A 21,771-nucleotide genomic window follows, 5' to 3' on the forward strand; every position below is an offset into this window, starting at 1 on the left:
GTTGACTAGGAGAGAGTTGGAGCCAAGTCAGGAGAGGAAAGGAGCCCACACTCCTCTACCCCAAGCACAGAGACTGTCCCTTTTATACAGAGAGCACATTTGGGCTTGGTCCTCAAGTCAGCGGGATGCAGAGCCATGCAAGGGTTTGGCTTGCCTGCAGCCATACAAGATTTTTACGAGCCTCAACAATGCTATAAACAATACACACCTAGCTCCCAGGATGGCTCTCAAAATTGCTGTGAGTGCAAGATCGCCTGTGTGGCAATCATTTTATCAGACCAAATCTCTCTTCAAGTGCTTGTGACTTTGGGAAAATAGGACCCTGCATCTGCCTCCTGGTGTTTCTTGGGAGGATTTCATCACCTCCTGTCACAAAGATATGTATGTTCCCATTCTCGCCTTGCCCATATAAGCTGCTAAGCACACTGTCCCCTCAGGCCCGGCAGGTGCAATGCCCCACTCTTGAATCGGAGGAAGAATTCTCTGGCCTGCTTCTGAGCTTGCTCTCTAGAGCCCAGGGCTCAGCAAGTGGTATCTCCTGGCACAGAACAAAAGCTTTAATAAGTGAAAAAGTAAAAGAACGTGTTTTCATTAAATGGAAGCTTTACAAACGTGTGTGTTAATATTAAAGGAAGAGACACTGGCAGAGAACAGGATGGATGGGTAGGTGTTCTGGAAGGACCAGAGGGAAAGACAGGTTCTTCTAAGTTTACCAGTTGTTCCTTTTCCTCAAAGACAGGCCAAGACAGGAGACAGAGACACCAGCAAAAGAAAACTGGTGGAAATGGAGGGCATGACTACACTCTCTGGACAAAGAGGTCTGTGGTCCACATAAGTGTGGGTAATGTGATATCACCTTGAAGTATTTTTTTATTCAGCTCTTGAGCTGAATTGGGACTTACATAGGATCAGTGAATACAATAGAAATGGGGCTAACTCAGCTTTCTAGGGTATGCAAATGCCAGCGGGAAAGGCCTACAGAGCAGGGGGGTAAGAGGTCCAACCTACTTTGTACATTTTGCAAAGCAAAAGGGTGAACATGAGGCTTCACAGGGGCTTCGAGCCTCACAGCAGATGGTATGGACAGATGAATATAGATTTGGCAGGGAAGACAGGATGCAAGTCTGAAAAGCCTGACCCGAGAAGATAAAACGGTTTCTGGACAATACTGGTGGTAATAGCAACAATAATAATAATAATAGCTAAGATGTATCGAAACCTGACATGTACCAGACGCTGTTCTACATATTTTATATGTAGTAACCTACTTCGTTTTCACAAATCTGAGATAGAGGCTGTTAGGCTACCCCTTTTTAAAACAAGAAAACTGAGGCAACAAAGCTCGAGTTTACAGGGATGGTGAGTGGCATGGCTGGGATTTGAACAGAGGATGCTGAGTTATAACGTGTGAGGTCCTAACCAGCGACCTGCATGAGAGCACAGCACTGAATGTGGGGTGTGCTGCCCACGGTGTGTAAAGCCAGACGACGTAAGCAGCCAGGTGCCGCAGAGAGGTCCAAAGGCAGGAAGCTTTGAATTGTATCCCTTTGAATCCTTGGTCCCAGACATGCGCAGTTGCCTGGAAAAGGTTTCTTCAACTCACTCTGAGAAGGGGAGATGGCAGGCACGGAGTTCAGGGGGCAGATTTTGCTTCCATCGGGCGTAATAGTGTCTAAATTGCATGGCGACTGGCCGGGAAGCACCAGGGGCCCTTCTGGAGAGTACCACTTGATAGATATTAATGGACAGAAGTGGCACTGAGATCCAGAAAGACCTGAACCCCACATAGACTTTCCTGCTGAGACTTCTTAGAAGCCGGGCCTGCTCCCCACACCTGTACATGAACGCAGAACTGAAGAGTCCGTGGGAAACCAATGCTAACAGCTGGCTCTGAGCAGCTCGCTTATGTGTGGGGGTCTCCACTGGGGGATACAAGGCACACGAGAGAAGGGCGGCCAGTGACGATCATCCCACCCTGTCGCCCTGTGCTCCTGAAGCATCATAGCCCTGGTCAGCCCTCCCTGGTTCAGGCCTCACCGCTGAGCCCCGCCCCTCCTCTTCTCCCAGGGTTTTTGTACACGCCCTCCTCCAGAAGTACCCCTCACCCCTCCACTGATCCCCCTCTCACCCCCTCGCCTTCGTAACACAGTTGTCCAGGACCCTGTCCTAACACTAACATCTTTGGGCTGCTAAGCCAGCCATCTCTTGGGGGATGAGTAATTCAGATCTTGTTCCTAGCAACGAATAATGGGACCTGGGACAGTCTTGGCATGGTAATGACTGTTGCCTAATCATCTTCTGACAGGCAATCAAATGCTTTTAGTTCAGCATACTCCCTTGTGAGACCTGTTGCTCTGCACAATTGATTCCTTCTAGCAGTTTGGAGGGGTGTGCATATGGGTACGCACACATGTGTGTGTACATGTGTGTTTATTATCTCACCTCTGCCAGCCAACAACAGCTCTCTCAGGGACGCAGGCTTCTATCCCCAAACTGAGAAACTGACAGAAAAAGCAAAGAGGTGGACAGTCGGACAGTTGGTGGACCATTTACAGAGCTGCAAAACTTACTATAGCTGCTACCATGAGGAGGGAGGGTCACCCGGAAAAGAAGAAACAAGGAAGCATAAAAATCACCTTCGGCTGACATGTACACACTTGGCCTGACCGAGAGCCTACACGACACTCCCCACGCAGGACCCCTGAGAACTAAGGAATCAAACTGTTCAACCCGTTTTACAAAATGGAAAACTGAGGCCCAGGGAGATTAGGTGACTTGCTTAGACCTTCCAGCTAGGAAAACACACATCTGAAATACACATATGGTTTCAGTTCAAGTATTTTGTAAACTGGAGAGGTGGATCAAGGACAGGCAAGTGGAACTGGTTCCAGTACATGAGCGTGCAGAGAATCACAGAATATTCCCATCTGCAGGGACTCAAAGACCGCACCGTCTAACCTGCCGACCGAACCAGTGAGAAGACAGACGCAGAGAAGTCAAAAAAAAAAAAAAAATGTGTCCAAGAATCTTCCAGTTTCTGAATCAAACTCCTATTCTGTGCCCCCTGCTCACTTTTGAGGGATCCCAGTGGGGCCAGCCATCCGAACTCATACTTCCCTGTGAGGGCCCCAGGACTGTGGTGAGGATGCGGGGTGGGGGACACAGGCATGAGCCACACACCCTTCTTCCTGGCTTCCTCGCATGTCCTGCATTTGTAAAGGCATCATGAAAGAGAGAGGCGCTAACATCCCCAGGCACCGACTACGTGCCAGGAGCCATCTCTCATCCAAACATCTCCCGAAGTCCACACGGTGGTGAGGTCTATTTCTGTTAAAAGATGTGCCTCCAGCTGGTAACTGGCAAGCCAAGCCTCTCAAACTGCAAGAATGTGCCTGCCTTCACCCCAAAGGCCTCCTCTTGTCAAGGCACTGCCCCTGTCGCCTACAGCTTTTTTGCCACCCACTCATCAAGCCTGACACCTTGACCTTTCTGCTCTCATGCTTTGCCCTAACTATTCAACCCCCTTCCCTTTTCCTGTATTCCTTTCCATCTTCCCAGCCCACTCATACTCTTCTCTCCCTGACAGGCCTTCTAGTTGCCTTGGTGACTCACTTCAAACTTCTACTCCTCATCAAGCTCTGGGGCACCCAAGATCTCAATCCCTGCGCATTTGGACCTGAATCTGGATTTGGTCCCTCAGGCCTCGAGCAACCTCAGTTGCTGCCAGATTCAAGTGCATATTCACATGTGTGTGAGTGTGTGTGTGTGTGTGTGTGTGTGTGTGTGTTTTCCAGTCCCTCAATTGCTCTGTAAGCCCTTTGAAAGCAAAACTAAGTCCTCTGTGTCTTTGGGTGCTCTCCTAGTACCCCTACTTTCCACAGCCTCTCACACAGTCCCCTGCACCTGAGGGGTACCCCCATCAATGCTGGATAGCAGAGCGCCAGAACACCTCCAGTCCCGATGACCCCCCCACACACACACTGGAACTGATCACTGAGGTGAAGCTGTCACAGGCAGGCCGTGGGCACGGGCAGGCGTGGTGAGGTTTTGAGAACTTTTTGCGGGATGGGACTGAGCAAAACAGCTGGAGAGAGACGTGCAGAGACAAGCCACCCAAGCCTGTGAGACTCCACCAGGGACATAAGAGAAGGTAATTCAAGGAGAGTGGGGAAAGCTGAAGCCTGGGGGGCATAAAAGAGAATCACCCACAATGGGGAGGCGGGTGAGATGTGGAAAGTCCGCAGCCAGCAGGGGAGGGGCCAAGGCTTTTTATGCAGGAGGGAGAGGTGCCCCACTGGGACAGTCTGTCAGAAAATAGCAGGGAAGGAGGCCCCCAGCAGCTTGCTGGCAGTGCTGGAGCAGAGTAGAGGCCAGGAAGGAGGAAGCCAAAGATGAGTGTGGAGGACAGGGGAGGTGGAGGTTGTCTGAGCCATGGAGTCATCCAGAGGCCCGCTCGTGACTGCAGATATCTAGCCGTGTGACTCTGGGAAGGTCACTTACCCTCTCTGAGCCTGAGTTTCCTTGTCTAAAACAGGGACCGCATCTAGCTTAAAGGGAAACTGAAATGGAGTTGATGCTATCTAGAGGGGGCAGGAGGGATTCTGTCTCACCCTTGCCTATGGAAGGACCTAGAAGATTATATAACAATCAAGAGAAGCTTGATCAAGAACAGGCCCCTGTTTGATTGGAAACTGAAAAGACCTGGAAAGGCAGCCTAAGTTCCTGCGATGAGGTCATCTTGTGGGCAAAAGCCTTGAGGGGGAGGTGGGTGCAGTCCATAAATCTAGAACAGGGAAGCTAGGGCCCCATCACATACAGGAGGGAGTGCTGAGTGCACCTGCAGCTGAAGGGGCTAGACTAGACTGGGGACTACTGTCATTGCAGAATACCTGCTCTGCAGGGTGGGGACAGTTCCCAAGGCTTAGCACACTGGGACAGGTGTCCCCACAAGCCCTTCAGGCCCAGCACTGGGATGTTCAGAACCAATCCTCCCATGCTCAAGCACCTCCCCACATGCCGAGTTCCCAGCTCAGCCTTCAACAGAGTGTTGATCAACCCAAAGACACACTGTTTCCTGGACTGATCAGAAAGCTGATAAAACCAGGGCAGCAAGTCCAACCCAAGAATGGGAGTTACGAGCTTAAAGAGGGACTATCGGAGCACATGGCTCAGAAGTTGAAGAAGCACCCTGGGCCAAAGGTCCAGTAATTGACGGTGAAGAAAACTTCTCGACAGACTCCCTTACATCGAGGACTTTCCTAGCCCAGAAACGTACACCTTGTCCAAGATCAGACACGGTTAGGATTTTACTGAGCCAAAGGTTGCTCCTGCTGTCACCGTGTTCCTAGATGAAAATTGATGTAGATGAGAAGCTGCCGGAATTAAATTTAGATTCCCAGAGTGCCCTGCCCTGCCCCAGCCTCTCAGAGGGAGGAGCAGCTGGCAAATTCTCCCAGGGAGTTGCCTCCAGCCCTCCTCTGTGCTACCTCCCGCCCGCCCCTCTGTTGCTTGATGGATGGGCCTGTTTGACTCTCCCTGTGAATATCAGCCCTGTGGCAATAGCACTGACCACAAGCAGGGGTGGAATGCTTCCTGGTCGCTGGAAGGACCACAGGTGTTCTCCCCAGACCCTCCCCCGGGGCCAGTGAGAATCACGTGTATGCATGTATACCACATGTGGCAGCATTTTGTACACGGTAGAGGGTCATAGAATTACTCTTTGTTGTCACTGGGGTGAATTAAAGTGACAGGCATTTATTTGCTTCTGATGGGATTTCATTGTCTCGAACAGGAGTATTGTTTATACCAGGAAGCCTCTTCCAGAGGCGCGAATATCATATCCAGGCCTCTCCTTGGAGTCTGAGATCCTCCTCGGCTAACTCCACTCTCCTTTCCCTACCTTTCTCATGCCCCTGCCCTGCAAAATCTCTGTTCCAATATTCTAGGATTTAGGCACAGGCTTCCCTCCTTCTGTTCCCCAGTTCTCCATGATTGAGAAGGTCAAGGCTTCTGAAGAGAAAAAGCAGGGCGGTGTTTTCTGGGACAATCGCGATTCCTGCCCATAAGGGGAAGGATGGGTAAGATGACTTCTGATCGGCCTTGCCCTTGTGGTTTTTTTCTCCAGAGCCAACTTGGATTCCCTAAGAACATCTTATGCATATGCACGATCCCAGGGATAATCAAATCCACACCCTGGAATAGGTCTGATGGCGTCAGAAAACTCAGGTTCATTTTACAATCCTTGGCCCTCAGACCCTCGGCCTCTCCATGACTTTGACCCTTCCTTGGCATCTGACCCTAGTTTTTCCAAATATAAAATAGAGAGTAAAATTCCTTTTTTCTCAGGCTCCATCCTGTGAACTCTTAAGACAGCAAAGAGATGAATCACTGCCCTACACATATTCCCACACACCCTACACTCCCTCCCTTTACCTCCTGCCAGGGGGTTCACCAACCTCTGCTCGAAATGTGCCAATGCCTCATGTGTCTCCCATCTCAGGATCAATCAAAAGCTGCTACTTATACTGACCTGAATCTGCTGTGGCTCCCATCTGCCCATCTGGGTATCAGCTGGGGTCAACCTTTCTTTGCCAAGGAAGCACTTCAGACCTATGCATTTAGCTGTCACATCCCCCCCCCCCCCAATCCAAACACTTCCAGGATGTCTCACGGTCAGGTTTCTGATTGCCCCCCACCTACATCCTGGCCACTGTCCTCTGCACGGACTCCTACTTAGTAATGTCCTCAGAGTGGTCTGCTACAGAAGAGCCAAAGCAGACTCAGTACCCTACTATCTTCCTGGTCCCCATGCCTGTCCCCAGTGGCCACCAACCGCTGTTGGCTCACATGCTGTCACTGTCAGCTGAACACTCTAAATCATGTTTATACCCACTGCCATTTTCTGTCTTCCCATCCTTGTCCCATACTCCGGTTTTTTACTTCAAGAATGACACGGTTTCTGTGTGCACCCTCTCTCTTTGCCTTTGGGCAGCCCGTCTACCCACCTTTCCTTTCCCAGCCCCACCCCAGTCCAATCCCAGTGGCCAAGGTGAGACAGAAACTTCTCAGAGAGAAGGTAGGCGTGTGCATGGGAACAGGCTGTCTTATCAATATGGGCTGCAGTCATATGTGAATGAATCCCATATCCAATTACCATCTGTATTCCCTTAGGGAGTGAGAAAGTAGGTCACATCTTTTAGGTGACTCCTTTACACAGACTCAGAAATATCACGTAGGATAAGATGATGGCTAACCTTGTTGTATTCTTGAATATCTGCATCTGTGTGCCCCCAGGGGCATCGCCTAAAGACACCCTGCCAGGACCCTTACAGGGTTAATGGGCTCAGTCTCTTGTCTCCCCAGCTCATTTCTCCTGTCCCCCTCACTCACACATTCACTCCACTCTCTCTTATCTTTGCATCTCCAGCAGGCTACTTGCTTGTCTGAGTTCCAGTCCACATCTACTTCCATTCTGTTCCCCAGTCCTGTTCCTCTTGCCAGCCCTCTAGGAGGGCCAAGCTTTGGGGCTACGCTTCCCTTCCCCAGCATTGTCACCTGCTGTAGGCACCACTGTGCCTACAATGGAGGGTCTGCCTGTGTCCACAAGATAGGCCTTGTTTCCACCCCCAAGCTACAAGGTCCACAGGGACTCCTACTTTGAATTCTCCTCCCTCTGGACGTTCCCCTCCCCTATAATCTATCATTTGGGTTGTGAGTGCCTTAAGATTCAGAAATGTGTTCATTCAACATTGCATTCCCCATGCCTAGACCACTGCCCACACACAGTAGGAGCTACATAAATGCTTGCTGAACAAATGTGTGACTGACTTTGGAATGATTGGCTGCTTTCAGGACTAATAAGATTATGTCCGCAAGGTTTTTTTAGGTCATGTATGACTCATGCAATAAAAAAGAATAAAAATAATAAACCTTACTTCCCAAATACGAATAATTTCAGAGGCCTACAGAAATTTGAAAGGAAATAACTCATCTCTGACCAAACAGCAGTTTGAGATCACAAAAAATTTTATTGTAGAAACACCAAAAATGTCAAGTCCTTCAAGGTACAAGCTTCAACCAGGAAATGATAAAGTCAGAGCACTCCCCAAGGGACCCACGCTGAGCCCATCAGATGCCCCAAGAGAATCATGGACTTGGAGGTTGTATTAGGACACTCAACAAACAAGTGCAGGTGACTCCAGAAGTAAAGCCACCTTCCCCCTCTCAAGGCCCACTAGGTGGCTGATAGTTTTCCCTTCCTGTCTCCTCCAGCACATTTCAAGCATCAGATTCTCACAAAGTGCTCAGTCACAGAGAACAGGAGGCAGAAGGGACTTTGAGACCTGGGAGAGGGCACTAAGCTTCCTTATAAATAACAGGCAGCTTCCAAACTGGTTCAGACTGAACCCTCCCAAGACCCATGTCTGACTCTCAAACTCTCCAGGGCCTGGACACAGCCTCCTAGACAATTCTCAGGAGGGCCATTATGGAGCAGAGTTGAGGAAGGGCCAGGCTCCCAAAGAATGGAGCTTTCAGAAGGGCAAGACAGGACAGAGCTGGGTTGTTGTCCATCGACTCCTCCATTTAGGGATCATTAGTCCTTCCCGGGGACAAGGACGAATGCCCTCTGAAATACTCCCACCTTGGGCTGTTCACCTAGAAGATAATGCTTCTTAAGACAGAGATTCAGAATCAAGATCAGACATCACTTGCAGGCATCTGATGAGGACTGCAAACCCACACTCTCCAGGGATGGAGAAAATGAAAGTATGAGGCTAACAGACCAACAGGCAGTAACGGGCCCCAGACACAGAGGTTCCCCTTGCCAAGCTACTCGCCCAGAGGCCTCATTCTGTGGGTCCCCTAAGGGATGGATTATTGCTCACAGAGCAGCCCAGGTGCAGGAAAGGGAGCCTGGAAGTGAAGTACCTGGGGTCCTTGACATTAACTCTCTATTATCCACTTCGTAGATACACTTCAAGGCTCTTTTTCCTCCATCTCTAAACTGGGGCCCTTGGGTGTCCCCAGGGGAAGGAGCAGGGCCAGCTGAGTGGAGTCTGAGTTGAGTGTGCCTGGCTGTGACTCTGCCGCCTGCCAGCCAGCACCCTCCGAAGATAGATCTGCTATTGGGGGTGATCCACTATCCACCTGCTTCCCCAGCTAGAGTGGAACGAATGTATTGGCAAAACTTCTGCGACTCATAAGAAAAAGGTGAGAGGGGTTCAGGAAGGGCGTGGGGGGAGGGGATAGGAGAGAGCCCTGCCGCTGCGGGGCGTGTGAGCCTTCCCTCTACTCCAGGATTCGCTTGTGGGAGGTGTTGGTGGAGGTTTGGATGATCTGCACGCGGGAGGAGCCCCCGCCGCCTCTGCCTCCGTACTTGCTGCTGCCCCTGCTGCTTCCTCCATAGCTCCCGCTGCTGCCGCCCGAATAACCACCTCCACCGCCCCCTCGGGAGCCGCCGCTGTAGCCGCTGCCTCTGAGGGAGCTGCCGCCACTGTAGCCACCGCCGTAAGCTCCAGAGCCTCGGCCACCGCCGCCGCCTCCGCCGCTGACGGTAGTCTGGCTGCTCTGCACCGCTGTGGGGAGAGGGCAGCCCAAAGGAACAGGGGTCAGAAGGACTGGGGCTGGGGGTGGGGGAGGGGGTTACCTGCGGGCACCAGCCTGCACCGCCCGCACCGCCCTGGGACATCCGTAATTGCTGGCAGCATCTGACTTGCAAAACGGTACATCGATACATCGGATGAAAGGCTTCCCGTTTTTTCAAGTATCCCTCCCAAGACAGAGTGATGTCCGGACCCATTTTCATCATCGCTATACCTTAAAGGGTTCCCAGCGGCTACGGATGATTGTATCATAAAAATTGAAATGAATAAGGGCTAGAACCATAACCGCTTATTTCAGCGAAGTTCCCCAGGCCCTGCAGCTTGTCTGCTCACTCCCGCGGCGCAGAACCCGAAACCACAAGGCTGAAACCTCACCAGTGCCTGCAGCTCAGCCCTCCGGGGCCCTCCCCCGACCCGGCTCCACCCCGCCCGCCGGGGCCTGGGCTCTGCTACTCACAGATGCTGACGTGGCTTTGCAGCTCCCCTGACATCCTGCAAAACCAAAGCACAAACATCAGCCAGACCCCCGAAGCCCGACGGAAGGCGGGTCACAGCCCGCAGACATCAGGAGCAGAGACACCCGCGCGAAGTGACAGGTGTCCCCGGGCTTTGGGGAAAGGTGGGCGCGCAGGCCCAGGCGGTCGGGGAGTATGGGGCTAGAGTGGGGGGGGGGGGGGTTAAGCAGTTTCTTGGAGGCATTTCGCATTGGCTGCAATGGTTTAGATTGGGGTAGAGGGGCATTCTGCTTGGAGGCAGGGGAATGATGGCAATGACCCTGCCGACTCACACATCCTCTGCTTCTGACTTGAATGTTTCTGCTCGGCCCGGGGTTCCGGTCTTCCCAGAGAAGCTGGGGTCGTCCTCCCACTGCTCCAGGGGTGCAGCCCGCACTTGTCCCCAGAAGCATGGCCCACCTGCTCTCCTCGCCCTCCAGCAGCTTCCGGTAGGTGGCGATCTCCACGTCCAGGGACAGCTTGGCCCCCAGCAGCGCCTGGTAGTCCCGTAGCAGCCGGGCCAGCTCCTCCTTGGCCTGCTGCAGGGCGGCCTCCATGCCTTGGAGCTTCTGCTGCGCATCCTGAAGGGCCTGCTCTCCTCTCTCCTCGGCATCCGAAATGGCCGCGTGCATCTGGTCGATCTGCTCAGGAGACGGTCACCAGGGCAGGGGTTGAAGTTTCAGGAGCCCCTTCTGCCAGGGCCTTGTAGGAGGCAGCAGGCACGTCCGCTCAGCCCGCCCTGAGCCTCCTTCTCACCTGCTTCTTGATGTTGCTGATCTCTGCTTGCAGCCGCTGGATGGTTCGGTTCAGCTCAGCAATCTCCATCTTGCTGCTCTTCAGCTCGTCTCCGTGCCTGCCCGCGGAGATCTGGAGCTCCTGGTACTGAGGGTCAGGGGCAGCGTCATAGTCAGCCAGGAGGCCCTCAGACCCTGCCCCAAACTACTCTCCCCAGGACAGTTCCCAGAGTACGCCCCCACCCCCGCCTGCCACCAGAGGGGTGATACCCCCATACACCCACTCCTGTGCTATAGCTCCCTCATCTGAGCTGTGACGTCTCACACACACACACACACACACACACACACAATCTTGTTCAAGCCGCCCTCCTTCTCACCAGTCTCTGGGCCAGACTCACATCCCGCACAGATAAATCTGCTCCCGGATACACTTTTTCACCCCCTTTTCCCTCACCTAAGACTTACCATTGGCCTTTCCCCACACTGGGACCCCTTCACTTTTGCCAACACATCATATTCCTCCTACCCTTTTCCAGGATGATTTCCCTAGCAGCCAGGACCCCATTTCCTCAGAGGCCCTCAGCATGTTCCTTGTTTATTCCCATTCTCCTCCCTATCTCATTTCTGTGTCTCCGTGGCCCCATCAGTAGGAACCCACAGTCAGGGCTCTGGAGGAAGCAAGGGGGAGGGTAGGCACAGGGGACTCTCTGAATTCCGATGCTGTCACTGTTGACCATCTCCCTCCCCAGTCTGGTGCTGACATGCGTGCCACTCAGAACTACTTGTCTGCAGGACAGTGGGTCACAGGCCCACCAGGATTGGAGTCAAGAAGGCAGATCTCAAGTGCCAGGAGTTTAAAATGTAGCGAGTAGCCTTTGACCCTTAACTACAATCTTCATCCTCCAAAAAGGTCTGTATTAAAGAAGTGATCAAAGATGTGCCCAAAGACGTGGCCACAAAGATGTTTATTTGATGAGGGCATATTCTTACCATGGAATACCACGCTGCTATTAAAAATGATGTAGAATATTTAATGACACAGAACGGAATTCATAAATAATAAGTGAAAGAGAAAAGTGCAAAACTATAGGTTAGAAGATGTCATTATGGGGGCACCTGAGTGGCTCAGTTGGTTAAGCGTCCAACTCTTGATTTTGGCTCATGATCATGAGATTGAGTCCTGCATCGGGCTCTGTGCTGAGCCTGGGAGCCTGCTTAAGATTCTCTCTCCTTTACTCTCAAAAAAAAAAAAAAAAAGAGGCACCTGGGTGGCTCAGTCGGTTAAGCGTCCAACTTCAGCTCAAGTCACGATCTTATGGTTTGTGAGTTCAAGCCCCTCGTCAGGCTCTGTGTTGACAGCCCTGAGCCTGGAGCCTGCTTTGGATTCTGTGTCTCCCTCTCTCTCTGCCCCTCCCCCACTTGTGCACGCTCTCTCTCTCTCTCTCTCTCTCAAAAATAAGTAAATGTTAAAGAAAATCTTTTTGAAGATATCATTATGAAAAAATAAGAATAAAAACATTACAGTGCTTTAGGGCATGGGTTTGTAGACAGGACACCTACATTTACACTCTGCCTTCGCCACTTACCACCCATCAGACCCAAGGGAAAGTAGGAGATCTCAGACTCTATCATCTTCAAACTAGGGATAATCAAATCCTTACCTCACAGGGTTGTTGTAAGGAGTAAATGAAATTGTATATATGTGTATAAAATGTATATAGATACATATACATATGCATCTATTACCTCCGAAGAGAAAGACGATACAAGTTCAGGGGGATATGTTTGGTTTGAGTTCCAAGTCTGGGGGGAGGGGAGCAGCATGCTCACCTTGGTCTGGTACAGCGCCTCGGCCTCGTCCTTGCTCTTCTGTGCGATCAACTCATACTGGGCCCGCACTGCGTCAATGATGCTGTCCAGATCCAGGGAGCGGTTATTGTCCATAGACAAGATGACATTGGTGTCACTGATGTGTGTCTGCATCTGGGACAGCTCCTGCGAGGCATGGACCACAGGCTGACTCTTTTCACTCTCCTCCCAGGGCCTCAGTTTCCCTCTACTGTCCCCTCAAGCCTCTCTGGGGAAGCCAGAAGCCTGGGCCAGATGGGAGTCTTGGGGAAGCTCTGTGAATGGTTGTGCACTGAGAGGTGACTTAACTAAAGGTAATGGTCCCCAGACCTAGCCCTGGGGAAAAGAAAGGAGCCTAAACTCAGAGCCCCTGTAGGCACCGCCTGCCCATCCTCCCTCTCCTGTGCCCTCTCTCCCACCTAACTTGGCTTGGCTGCCAACTTGGATTGGGCCCTCTGACGGGCAGACTTGCTCCCTAAAAACTACATGAGCTCTCAGAGGCAGTAGAAAGGACTCCACTTGTGTAACCCGCTCACTCACTTGAGAGCCTGGGCTCTACCAGCGAACAGCTGAGTCACTGAGCTAGAGATTGAGTCTCTTGGCCCCTCAGCTCTCTCATCTGCCGAATGGAGAGACCCAAGACAGGGCAGGCGCCCACAACTTAGACATGAGCCACCACTGGGCCAGAGGTGGCAGGAGCATATTATCCCTCACCCCTGCAGGTGTCGTCTTTGTTCCTTTTAGGATCCACACTGTCCTCTCCTACAGAATTCCCAGTAGCCCTGTTGGCTACCCAGCACTGATGCTTTCTGGCCGACTTTGCCCCTGTACGTCCCAGGTATTAACCTCATTTCCGGGTAGAATCAAGGGCTGCTCCATTTCTCTCTCGGGACTCTCCCTGCCTCCCACGTCCAGCACCCCCACCCAGGAATCTAAGCGCTGGGGCTTGGGAGGCTAACTCCCATTGCACAGAGTTGAGGTGACAGGGGAGAGGAATCCCTAAGTGGGTCATGTTGGATTTCAGGCCTTCCCCTCTAACAGCCCACACCCCTTGTGAGATGTGAGGAAAGAAAAGGCTTTCTCGTGAGGACTGAACTCACCATCTCAAATAAATATTTCAGGAAATTGACCTCCCCAAACAGAGCATCCGCCTTGGACTGTAGGTCCACCTTGCCCATGTAAGCAGCATCCACGTCCTGAACAGCAAGCAAAGATAGTCTGACTTTATTGCCCAGGTGTTGCCTGCCACCAGCTCACTGGGTGACCCGGACAAGTAGCAAAGCGTCTCTGGGTTTATTTCCTTGCCTGCAAATTTCCACACCTCGCTCCAGTGAGGGATCTGCAAAAACCCTGGCTTTCCTGACCAGAAGGAAATGTGCCACCAAGGCCCTCATCCTAGTCAGTCACACACAGCACCCCAGGCCCTCCTCAGGTCCCAAGGCTGCACGTAACTGGCACTCAAAAGGGGTCAGTTGATTGAACCTCACTTTCAGGACTGTGGACAGATAAACACTCAAAGAGGCCTCAAGATTCCTACCAACATCACTTTGCAGACTTAAGGCTTTAGTGCAAAGGCTTGGCATTCAGGCCACACCCTCAACGAGCTGTCTGCAGTGGTCACCCTGTCCACCCCTTGGTCACACAGCATCCCACAAGATTTCTTCACTCTGCTCAGCCCCCGGGGCCCACAACCCCTACTTGGACCACTCCCATCCCTCACCTTCTTCAAGACGACAAAGTCATTCTCAGTGCTGGTCCTCCGGTTGATTTCTTCCTCATATCTGTGGGGGGAGGTAAGAACCATAGACAGGCTGCAGAGGCTGACCTTGACTCCTTGAGATTTCTCCTCACCGCAGGAGGCTTGGAATTTCCCAAACTTTTACTGTCCTGGACTTGGGCTAGCCCCTCCGGGGCCTGCCACTCTCACTGACAAGCAGCCAGAGCCAGCTCCTGGCCTTCCAGGTCAACGAAAGGAGCAACAACCCAACGTGGAAACTGCAGAGCCACGCAGAACACTCCCAGAAGTTCCGTTTCTCTTTTGTAAATTTGTCACACTCACTCATTTTTTTTGCAGTTGAGAACATAAATATGTTTACTAAATTATTTTAAAGAGAAAAACTATCACCTACAATTTTGCACCCCCACACACACCTTGAGGCTGAGTTTTATCTTTCCCTTTTTGAGTCACACACTCTTGACTCTCTGATCGGCATCTCAGGATGATGTCAAGAGTAGCACCCCGCACCCCGAGCATGGGGAGGGCGAGGACACTGTGCTGTCTGCATGACACAGAAGCTGCTGATCTGGAATCAGACCGTCCCCACTGTTGCGATGAATAATAGCTAGTGCTTATATGTGCAGACGCAGTCTAAGAATTTGTTAAGCATAATGTCATCTACACAAGTGGTTCTCAAAGTGTGGTCCCCAGTCCACCAGCACCAGCATCACGTGGGAGCACACTAGAAATGCAAACACCCCGCCGCATTCCAGCCTCCTCAGCCAGCCTGCCACACACCAGAGTCGGAGAGCCCAGACGCACCTGTCACAGCAACCCAACAGGAAGAGGGCTTACCATCCCTACTTTACAAAGGCGAAAACTAAAGGCTTAGAAAGACAGGCTTGTAAGCAGCTCAGAAAGGCCAAACCCACTGGAACTTGGCTCCTCTGGGTCCAGCACCACGAGGAGAGTCTGCCCCTCCTCACCCAACACAATTGAGAGCTGCCTGGCAGGACCATCCTACCAGAGCTGCCATAAGCAAAATGGTGCCCTCTGTACCTGAGGACCCCAGTCCACCCCTCGCACATGAACACCAGTGTTAAGAACGTCTTGCCCCTGAACCAGTTCCTTGCCATGCTTCTCCCTGACCCCCTCGGCCTGCCTGGGGTCTCACTTGCTCTTGTAGTCCTCCACGATGTCCTGCATACTCCTGATTTCTGTGTTCTGGCGCATCTGCTCCGCATTGAGAAAATCCACCTGCCTCTGTAGCTCGCCGATGTAGCTCTCCAAGACGGGCTCCAGGTTATTGGTCCGAGTAGAGGTGTTCACCTGTTGCAGCAGCTCCCATTTGGTTTGTAGCACCTGATTCTGCTGCTCCAGGAATCGCACCTAAGAGCAAGAGACGTCCAAGTTCACACCAGGTAGAAGCACCCCCACGGGTAGGAAGATGGGCAACCGCACAGCGTATCCAGGGCTCGGAGAATCAAGATGGCCCCTCTAGAGAAAGGCAAGGAGCTCACACAAGTTGTCTCAGCTGGAAACACCCCCGTGGGAAATGCCAGCCGCCTGGCCTAGTTTGCTCCACAGCGGCTCTGCCGAGAGGCGGAGAAATCAGTTGGACACGGGGTCTCAGCCCTGTGCTCAGTACTGTGGGGACTGAAAGGAAACAGTCTCATGGGCCCATGAGGAATCTGCCCATCAAACAGAGCTGTAGCATCCTCTCCCCCCACGCACACGGTACCTCGGGAGCACACCAGCAAAAGAAACCGTGCCACCCAACCTGCACGGGCTGCAGGGAGTACCAGGCAGTTTTAATGGGATTTAATCATTTGAAAAATCACTGAGAGCTGTTGTGATTTTTTCCCAGTACCCCCCCCCCCCCCCTGCCACACAAACCCTCCTGGCCTGTGTCCCATCAGCACAGATGAAACTTAGCATCATGCTAAGCTGAACTTGCTGGAAAAAGCATAACTCCTTGGCCTGTCATGGCCCTCTCCCTCCTGTTCGTGACACTCCAGCCACAGGGACCTCTCGCTGCCTCTGCAGCCCAGCTCTCCCCAACTCTTTGCCTGGCTAACTCCCATGTACCCTTCTGAACTCAATGAAGGTAGCATCTCCCTGGGGTCTCGCCTTCATAGCCCACCCTTCCTTCCCCTTAGCATCCATCGTGATTTGTCATCACCTGGTACTGTCTGAGCACATCCCTCCCCTGCTGGGGGGAGCCTCAGGAAGTCAGGCCCATGTCCGCCTTATTATCCTGTGGACACAAGGCAATCAGACCCATGAATACACAGTACCCAACACAGGGAAGACAGCTCATAAGTGTCATGGACTAATGAAATGCTAAGGAATTTGGAATTACTTCTGAGTGTGGACAGCTGTCTCTCTGAATAGAATGGAAACTCCTGGAAGGCAGGGACTTTGTCTGTTTTGTTTATAATTGAATCTCCAACACCCAGAAGAGTCCCTGGCACATGATAATTACTCAAAAAAATACAGGTTGAAATACAAGTCAGCCATTCAGGTGTCAGGCTTGGGCCCTCCCAGAGTGGAAATGGAGATAAAGTCTGTTGTAGAATCAATGACAAGGAAAGGGGACCTCGGGAAGGAAAGGAGTGAGGTCCATCTCTTCCCATGGGAATACCATCCTGGCTTTGTTCATCTGAGCTTGAATCCTCTATGCCAGGGTGGAGAGTCTATACTCAGAGTCATGTGAACTATATAGTGTGTCAAATGGCCTGAGGCGCAGTGGAGAAAAGTAACACAGGGATGTTGGATAAGGATGCTAGTATGAAGGGGCTACTTCAGAAAGGGAGATCAGGGGCCCCAGGTGGCTAGGTTGGTTGGGTGTCCGACTCTTGATTTCAGTTCAGGTCATGATCTCATAGTCATGAGATCAAGCCCCACACTGAATGCAGCTCTGCTTGAGATTCTCTCTCTCCCTCTCTCTCTCTCTCTCTCTCTCTGCCCCTCCCCCACTCACACTGGTGTTCTCTCTCTCTCCCTCTCTCTCAAAATAAATAAATTAACATTAAAAAAGGGGGTGGGGGGGGGATCAGGGAAACCTCGCTAAAATAGTGGCATCTGAGAAAAGACCTGACAGAGATGAGGGAGGAGGCCAGACCACTTTCAGGAAGCAGGAGTTCAAAGCAGAAGGAATGGTGAGAGCAAAGGCCCTGAGGCAGTCTTGCAGTGCTGGAGGATGCAAAAATGAAATCGTGTGCTGGAAAGCAAGAGAGAAACAGGAAAGGAGGCAGGGAAGGAGCGTAGGGTCACTGCAGACAATGAGTGTGTACCCTGGGGAGCAAAGCTCCAGCCCTCATTCTGTTCACTAACACTTGCAGCTTGACTCCTGTTCCACCCAGTGGTGGCAATGTTGCCTAATTCTCACAAATGCAAGCCAGGGGTTAGCAGCAGCTGTGGGTTGGAGGGCCAGGCCACATAGGGCCTTATAGGAGCTTGGCTTTTATTCCAAATGAGACAACATCCAGTGGAGGATTCAAACAGAGAAGTGATGTGATGGGTTTTTTTAAATGTTTGTTGTTCTTTGAGAAAGAGAGAGACAGAGTGCGAGCAGGGGAGGGGCAGAGACAGAGGGAGACAGAGGATCTGAAGTGGGCTCCATGCTGTCAACAGACAGCCTGATGTGGGGCTCATACCCATGAACTATGAGACCATGACCTGAGCTGAAGTCAGATGCTTAGCCCACTGAGCCACCCAGGTGACCCATGATGTGATGTTTTTAAAAGATGGCTCTCCTGTGGTTCTGAGAATGGGCCAAATAGGATTAAGGGTGAGAGCAAAAAAGACCAGATCAGAAACTAGAGTCAGAATCCACTGCAATAGAATCCTTCTCCTTTCAGCCAAGCCAGAGCCCTCCTGGATGAGGGCTCTTTCCTCATGGTCATGACAAGCCATCCCCGTAAGGAAGGACAGGTTGCCATGGTCTCCTGCAACTTGGCCTCTGCCCACAGCCCCATGCCATAAAATGAAACAAATGTCATCTTAGTGGCAGGAACCACAATCAAATGAGTCCTAGGGTATCAGTTGCCAATAGCCCATGGCCATTTCATTGACCTCCAGCCCTCTCTCTCCCTGCTCCTCCTTTGTCCTGGTCTTGATCTCCAGTGGTGTCTCCTTCACCTGTTGCTTCCTTGCTCCAGCCAAGCCCTCCCAGTCCCTGCCCATGCCTGAGGTGTGGTGATATGCAGTCAAATTTCCCATCCAAGGTGATCAGAAGTAGCCAGAAGCACTTTGCTCTGTTGAACTCCTGTGTGGCCATCTTTGGGCCTCACCTCTCTTACCCTAGTTCCCCCAGCTCACACACTCCATCCTGTCCCCAGCATTTGCCCAGATATCAGAGGCTGGGCATACAGCACAATGGTAGACTTTGGCCATGATTACTCTACATTCAGACCACAGGTCAGTCTCTGGCCTCAACACTGAATTCCTCTGGGACTAAGGGAAAGTCACTGAGCATCCAGGGGCCTTTGTGCCCTAGGGTTCTTCCCACTACATCCCCAGGAGCAAAGAACGTTCTGAGGGAGCCTCCAGTGGCTGCTGTGCCTCCACCTGTGGACACAAGGAAATGCTGGAGGGAGATCTTCACCATAGACCTTCTACCAGCTTCTGCTTGCTGCTTTGGGTCTGGACTAGCTCTACTCTGAGGTTTAACTAGGGAACTAGGGAGAGGAACTTCAATGGCTCCATCTGGCTCATTCTTGGCCTTAGATGAGCTAAAACAAGGAACTCTGACAGAATCCTACTTAGTATGCTATCACTTTAATCCCCAGTGATACCCCCTCCCCAGGGCATTCACCTAGGCTGTGAATGGCTCCTTGAGGACAGGACCCATGTTCTAGTCACCCTGTAGCACCTGGCACTGTATCTGACATATAGTAGAGGTTTAGTAAATGTTTGTGGGATGAATGGATGAATCGGTGAGTGGGTGGATGGATGGATGGATGCATGGACGGATGAGCAGGTGGATGGAAAGTGAATAATGATGAACAACATTGAAGTTACTACACCATGTATTTTATCTGTGGGTATTTTCACACTTCTTACCTGCTTTCCCATCAAAAGGAAAAAATAAAAATAAATTGCTTCAATAAGTCAAGCTGAGGCCTAGTGAGGTAAATGCTTTCCTTTCTTAAGGTCTCAGCACATATACTTCTGGAAGTGATTGTCACCACCGAACTGAGACAGCACAAGGTGGTAAGAGGCAACAGGGCACAAGGCCCTCTCAGTTACTTGATCAGGGACCAGAGACCCGCCTGCCCCTGAGGTACTCACCTTGTCGATGAAGGAGGCAAACTTGTTGTTGAGGGCCATAATCTGTTCCCGCTCCCGGGTCTTGACTTTCTGAATTTCAGGGTCCACCTCCAAGTGAAGTGGCTGCAGGAGGCTCTGGTTAATAGTCACCTCTTGGATGCCCCCTGGGGGACAGGAAGGACCAAAGCCCCCAAGCCCAAAATTGCTACCCCCAAAAGCACCTCCTCCATAGCCACCACCTCCAAAGCCACCACCCCCAAAGCCACCACCTCCGAAGCCACCGCCCCCAAAGCTTCTGCCCCCTCCAAGTCCCCCTCCCACTCCCCCACCCTGGCAGAAACCACTGGCACTTCTCCCCATGAGGCTAATGGAGATGCTTTTGCTGCCTCCCAGATTGTAGAGGCTCCTAGAACCAAACCCCCTGGCATGGCCCCCATACCCGCCACCACCACACCTGCCTCGGGCCTGACACACAGACCCCACAGCCCGTCTTCCACCACCAGAGCCCGCAGAAGAGCTAATGTTGTAAAACCGCCTGCTCCTGGAGCTAAATGCTGACCGAGAGCTAAATTGGCGGCTCATGGTTACTAGAGCATCAAGAGAAGCAGCCAGAAGAGAAGGCCCAGCTGGAAGGAGGCAGAGACCCGGGAGGGAAGGAGCTATGACCTCCTTTGACAAGCCATCTGGCTCAGTCCCTATATATACGTGCATTGGCTGGGCTGGGCACCTTGCGAGTCCTGGGAGGGGAATATTTGTGTTTAGTTTGCCTGCCAACAACATCTGTTTAAAACCTCACACCTATGAGTTGCAGAAATTGCACTGTAGATAAACTTCCCTGAATTGATCATTTATCACTCATCTCTTGCCATTTTGAGATCAGAGTGCAAAATAATCTCTCAGGATCGAGTTGCTGGAAACTCCTATACACTTTCCCCCCAAATCAGTAATGGATATCTTCCTAAGAAACTCCCACCATTGAGCTGTTTGTCTTAGGGTGTGACCAGGAGATCTGGGACAAAGCAAGGGGTTGTCTAGCTGCCTTGCAACCACAGCGGGGACAAGGGTGGAGACACCTGCTCCCATAGCATTACCCTGGTTGGGATGAAAGAGTTGTTCTGACCTCCCTTCACCCTGCTTCTGCTCCCCACTGTTATCACCACCGTGCACACCCCAAATTTTAATCACATGAAAACATGGTACTGTGGTCATTGAGTGTAAGTGAAAGCCGGGGCACTCTGCCCAAGGCTGTTCACATCTTGCTGGGTGTGTCGTGTGCTGCTCTATGGGTCTCAGTCTCCTCCGCCACAAAACAGAGCACTCCTCCTATAGTGCTCAAGGTATATGTGGTTGCAGATGCTGTCAGCACCTACCAGAACCTAACCTGCTCTTCTAGACCAAAAGGCAAACCATCCCAAAATCTCTCTTTTTTTTATTTCCAACGTATTGCAGACCAATGCTTTGGTAAAATAAAATAAAAATAAATTTCCCCTCAAAAGAGATTTTTTTTGGAGCTCCTGGATGGCTCAGTCGGTTAAGCATCTGACTCTTGATTTCAGCTCAGGTCATTTCACGGTTCGTGAGATGGAGCCCCATGTCAGGCTCTGTGCTGACAGTGAGGAACCTGCTTGGGATTCCGTCTCTCCTTCTCTCTTTCCCTCCCCTCCCCCACTCAAAATACACAAACATTTTTTTAAAAGGAGATTTTTTTAAAGATATACAAAATACAAGCCCAATTTTTCTTTTTTGAGAGAGAGAAAGAGAGAGAGAGAGAGAGAGTGTGTGTGTGTGTGTGTGTGTGTGTGTGTGCAAGCAGGGGGAAGGGGCAGAAGGAGAGGGAGAGAGAGAATCCCAAGCAGGCTCCTCACCCCGCCCAGAGCCCATCAAGGGGCTTGGTCCCACAACGACAAGACCATGATGACCTGAGCTGAAATCAAGAGTCGGATGCTCAACTGACTAAACCACCCAGGCACGCCACAAGCCCCAATTTTTATTTTTGGAATCAATAGACATAAAATTGTTCTATTGTTAAAAGTGGGGGGGGGGGAATGTACGTTCCTAAGTGGTTATTCTCAAATTCTGTATTTATCTCTTCTCAAAGC

At 51.5% G+C, this 21,771-nt stretch overlaps 1 protein-coding gene across 1 annotated transcript; it reads right to left on the reverse strand.

Moving 5' to 3' along the window:
• Positions 1-8,936: 8,936 nt before the first annotated feature.
• Positions 8,937-20,254, reverse strand: KRT77 (keratin 77). The gene is made up of 9 exons (XM_049625543.1): positions 19,694-20,254; positions 15,573-15,787; positions 14,402-14,462; positions 13,782-13,877; positions 12,664-12,828; positions 10,853-10,978; positions 10,517-10,737; positions 10,060-10,094; positions 8,937-9,575 (listed from the first exon to the last, which is right to left on the reverse strand). Exons 1-9 carry the CDS (start codon positions 20,252-20,254, stop codon positions 9,289-9,291), a joined length of 1,767 nt encoding a protein of 588 aa, XP_049481500.1. The 3' UTR covers positions 8,937-9,288.
• Positions 20,255-21,771: the final 1,517 nt, after the last annotated feature.

This window comes from Panthera uncia, chromosome B4 (genome assembly GCF_023721935.1).
Source record: "Panthera uncia isolate 11264 chromosome B4, Puncia_PCG_1.0, whole genome shotgun sequence".
In the NCBI taxonomy this organism is placed as follows: Eukaryota; Metazoa; Chordata; class Mammalia; order Carnivora; family Felidae; genus Panthera; species Panthera uncia.

Coding starts and splice junctions, on each gene's coding strand:
- KRT77 (XM_049625543.1), bottom strand. CDS start 20,254: ATGAGCCGCCAATTTAGCTCTCGGTCAGCATTTAGCTCCAGGAGCAGG. Junction 12,829..13,781: donor TGAAATATTTATTTGAGATG/GTGAGTTCAGTC, acceptor CATGCCTCGCAG/GAGCTGTCCCAGATGCAGAC. Junction 10,979..12,663: donor AGGCGCTGTACCAGACCAAG/GTGAGCATGCTG, acceptor CCTGACCCTCAG/TACCAGGAGCTCCAGATCTC.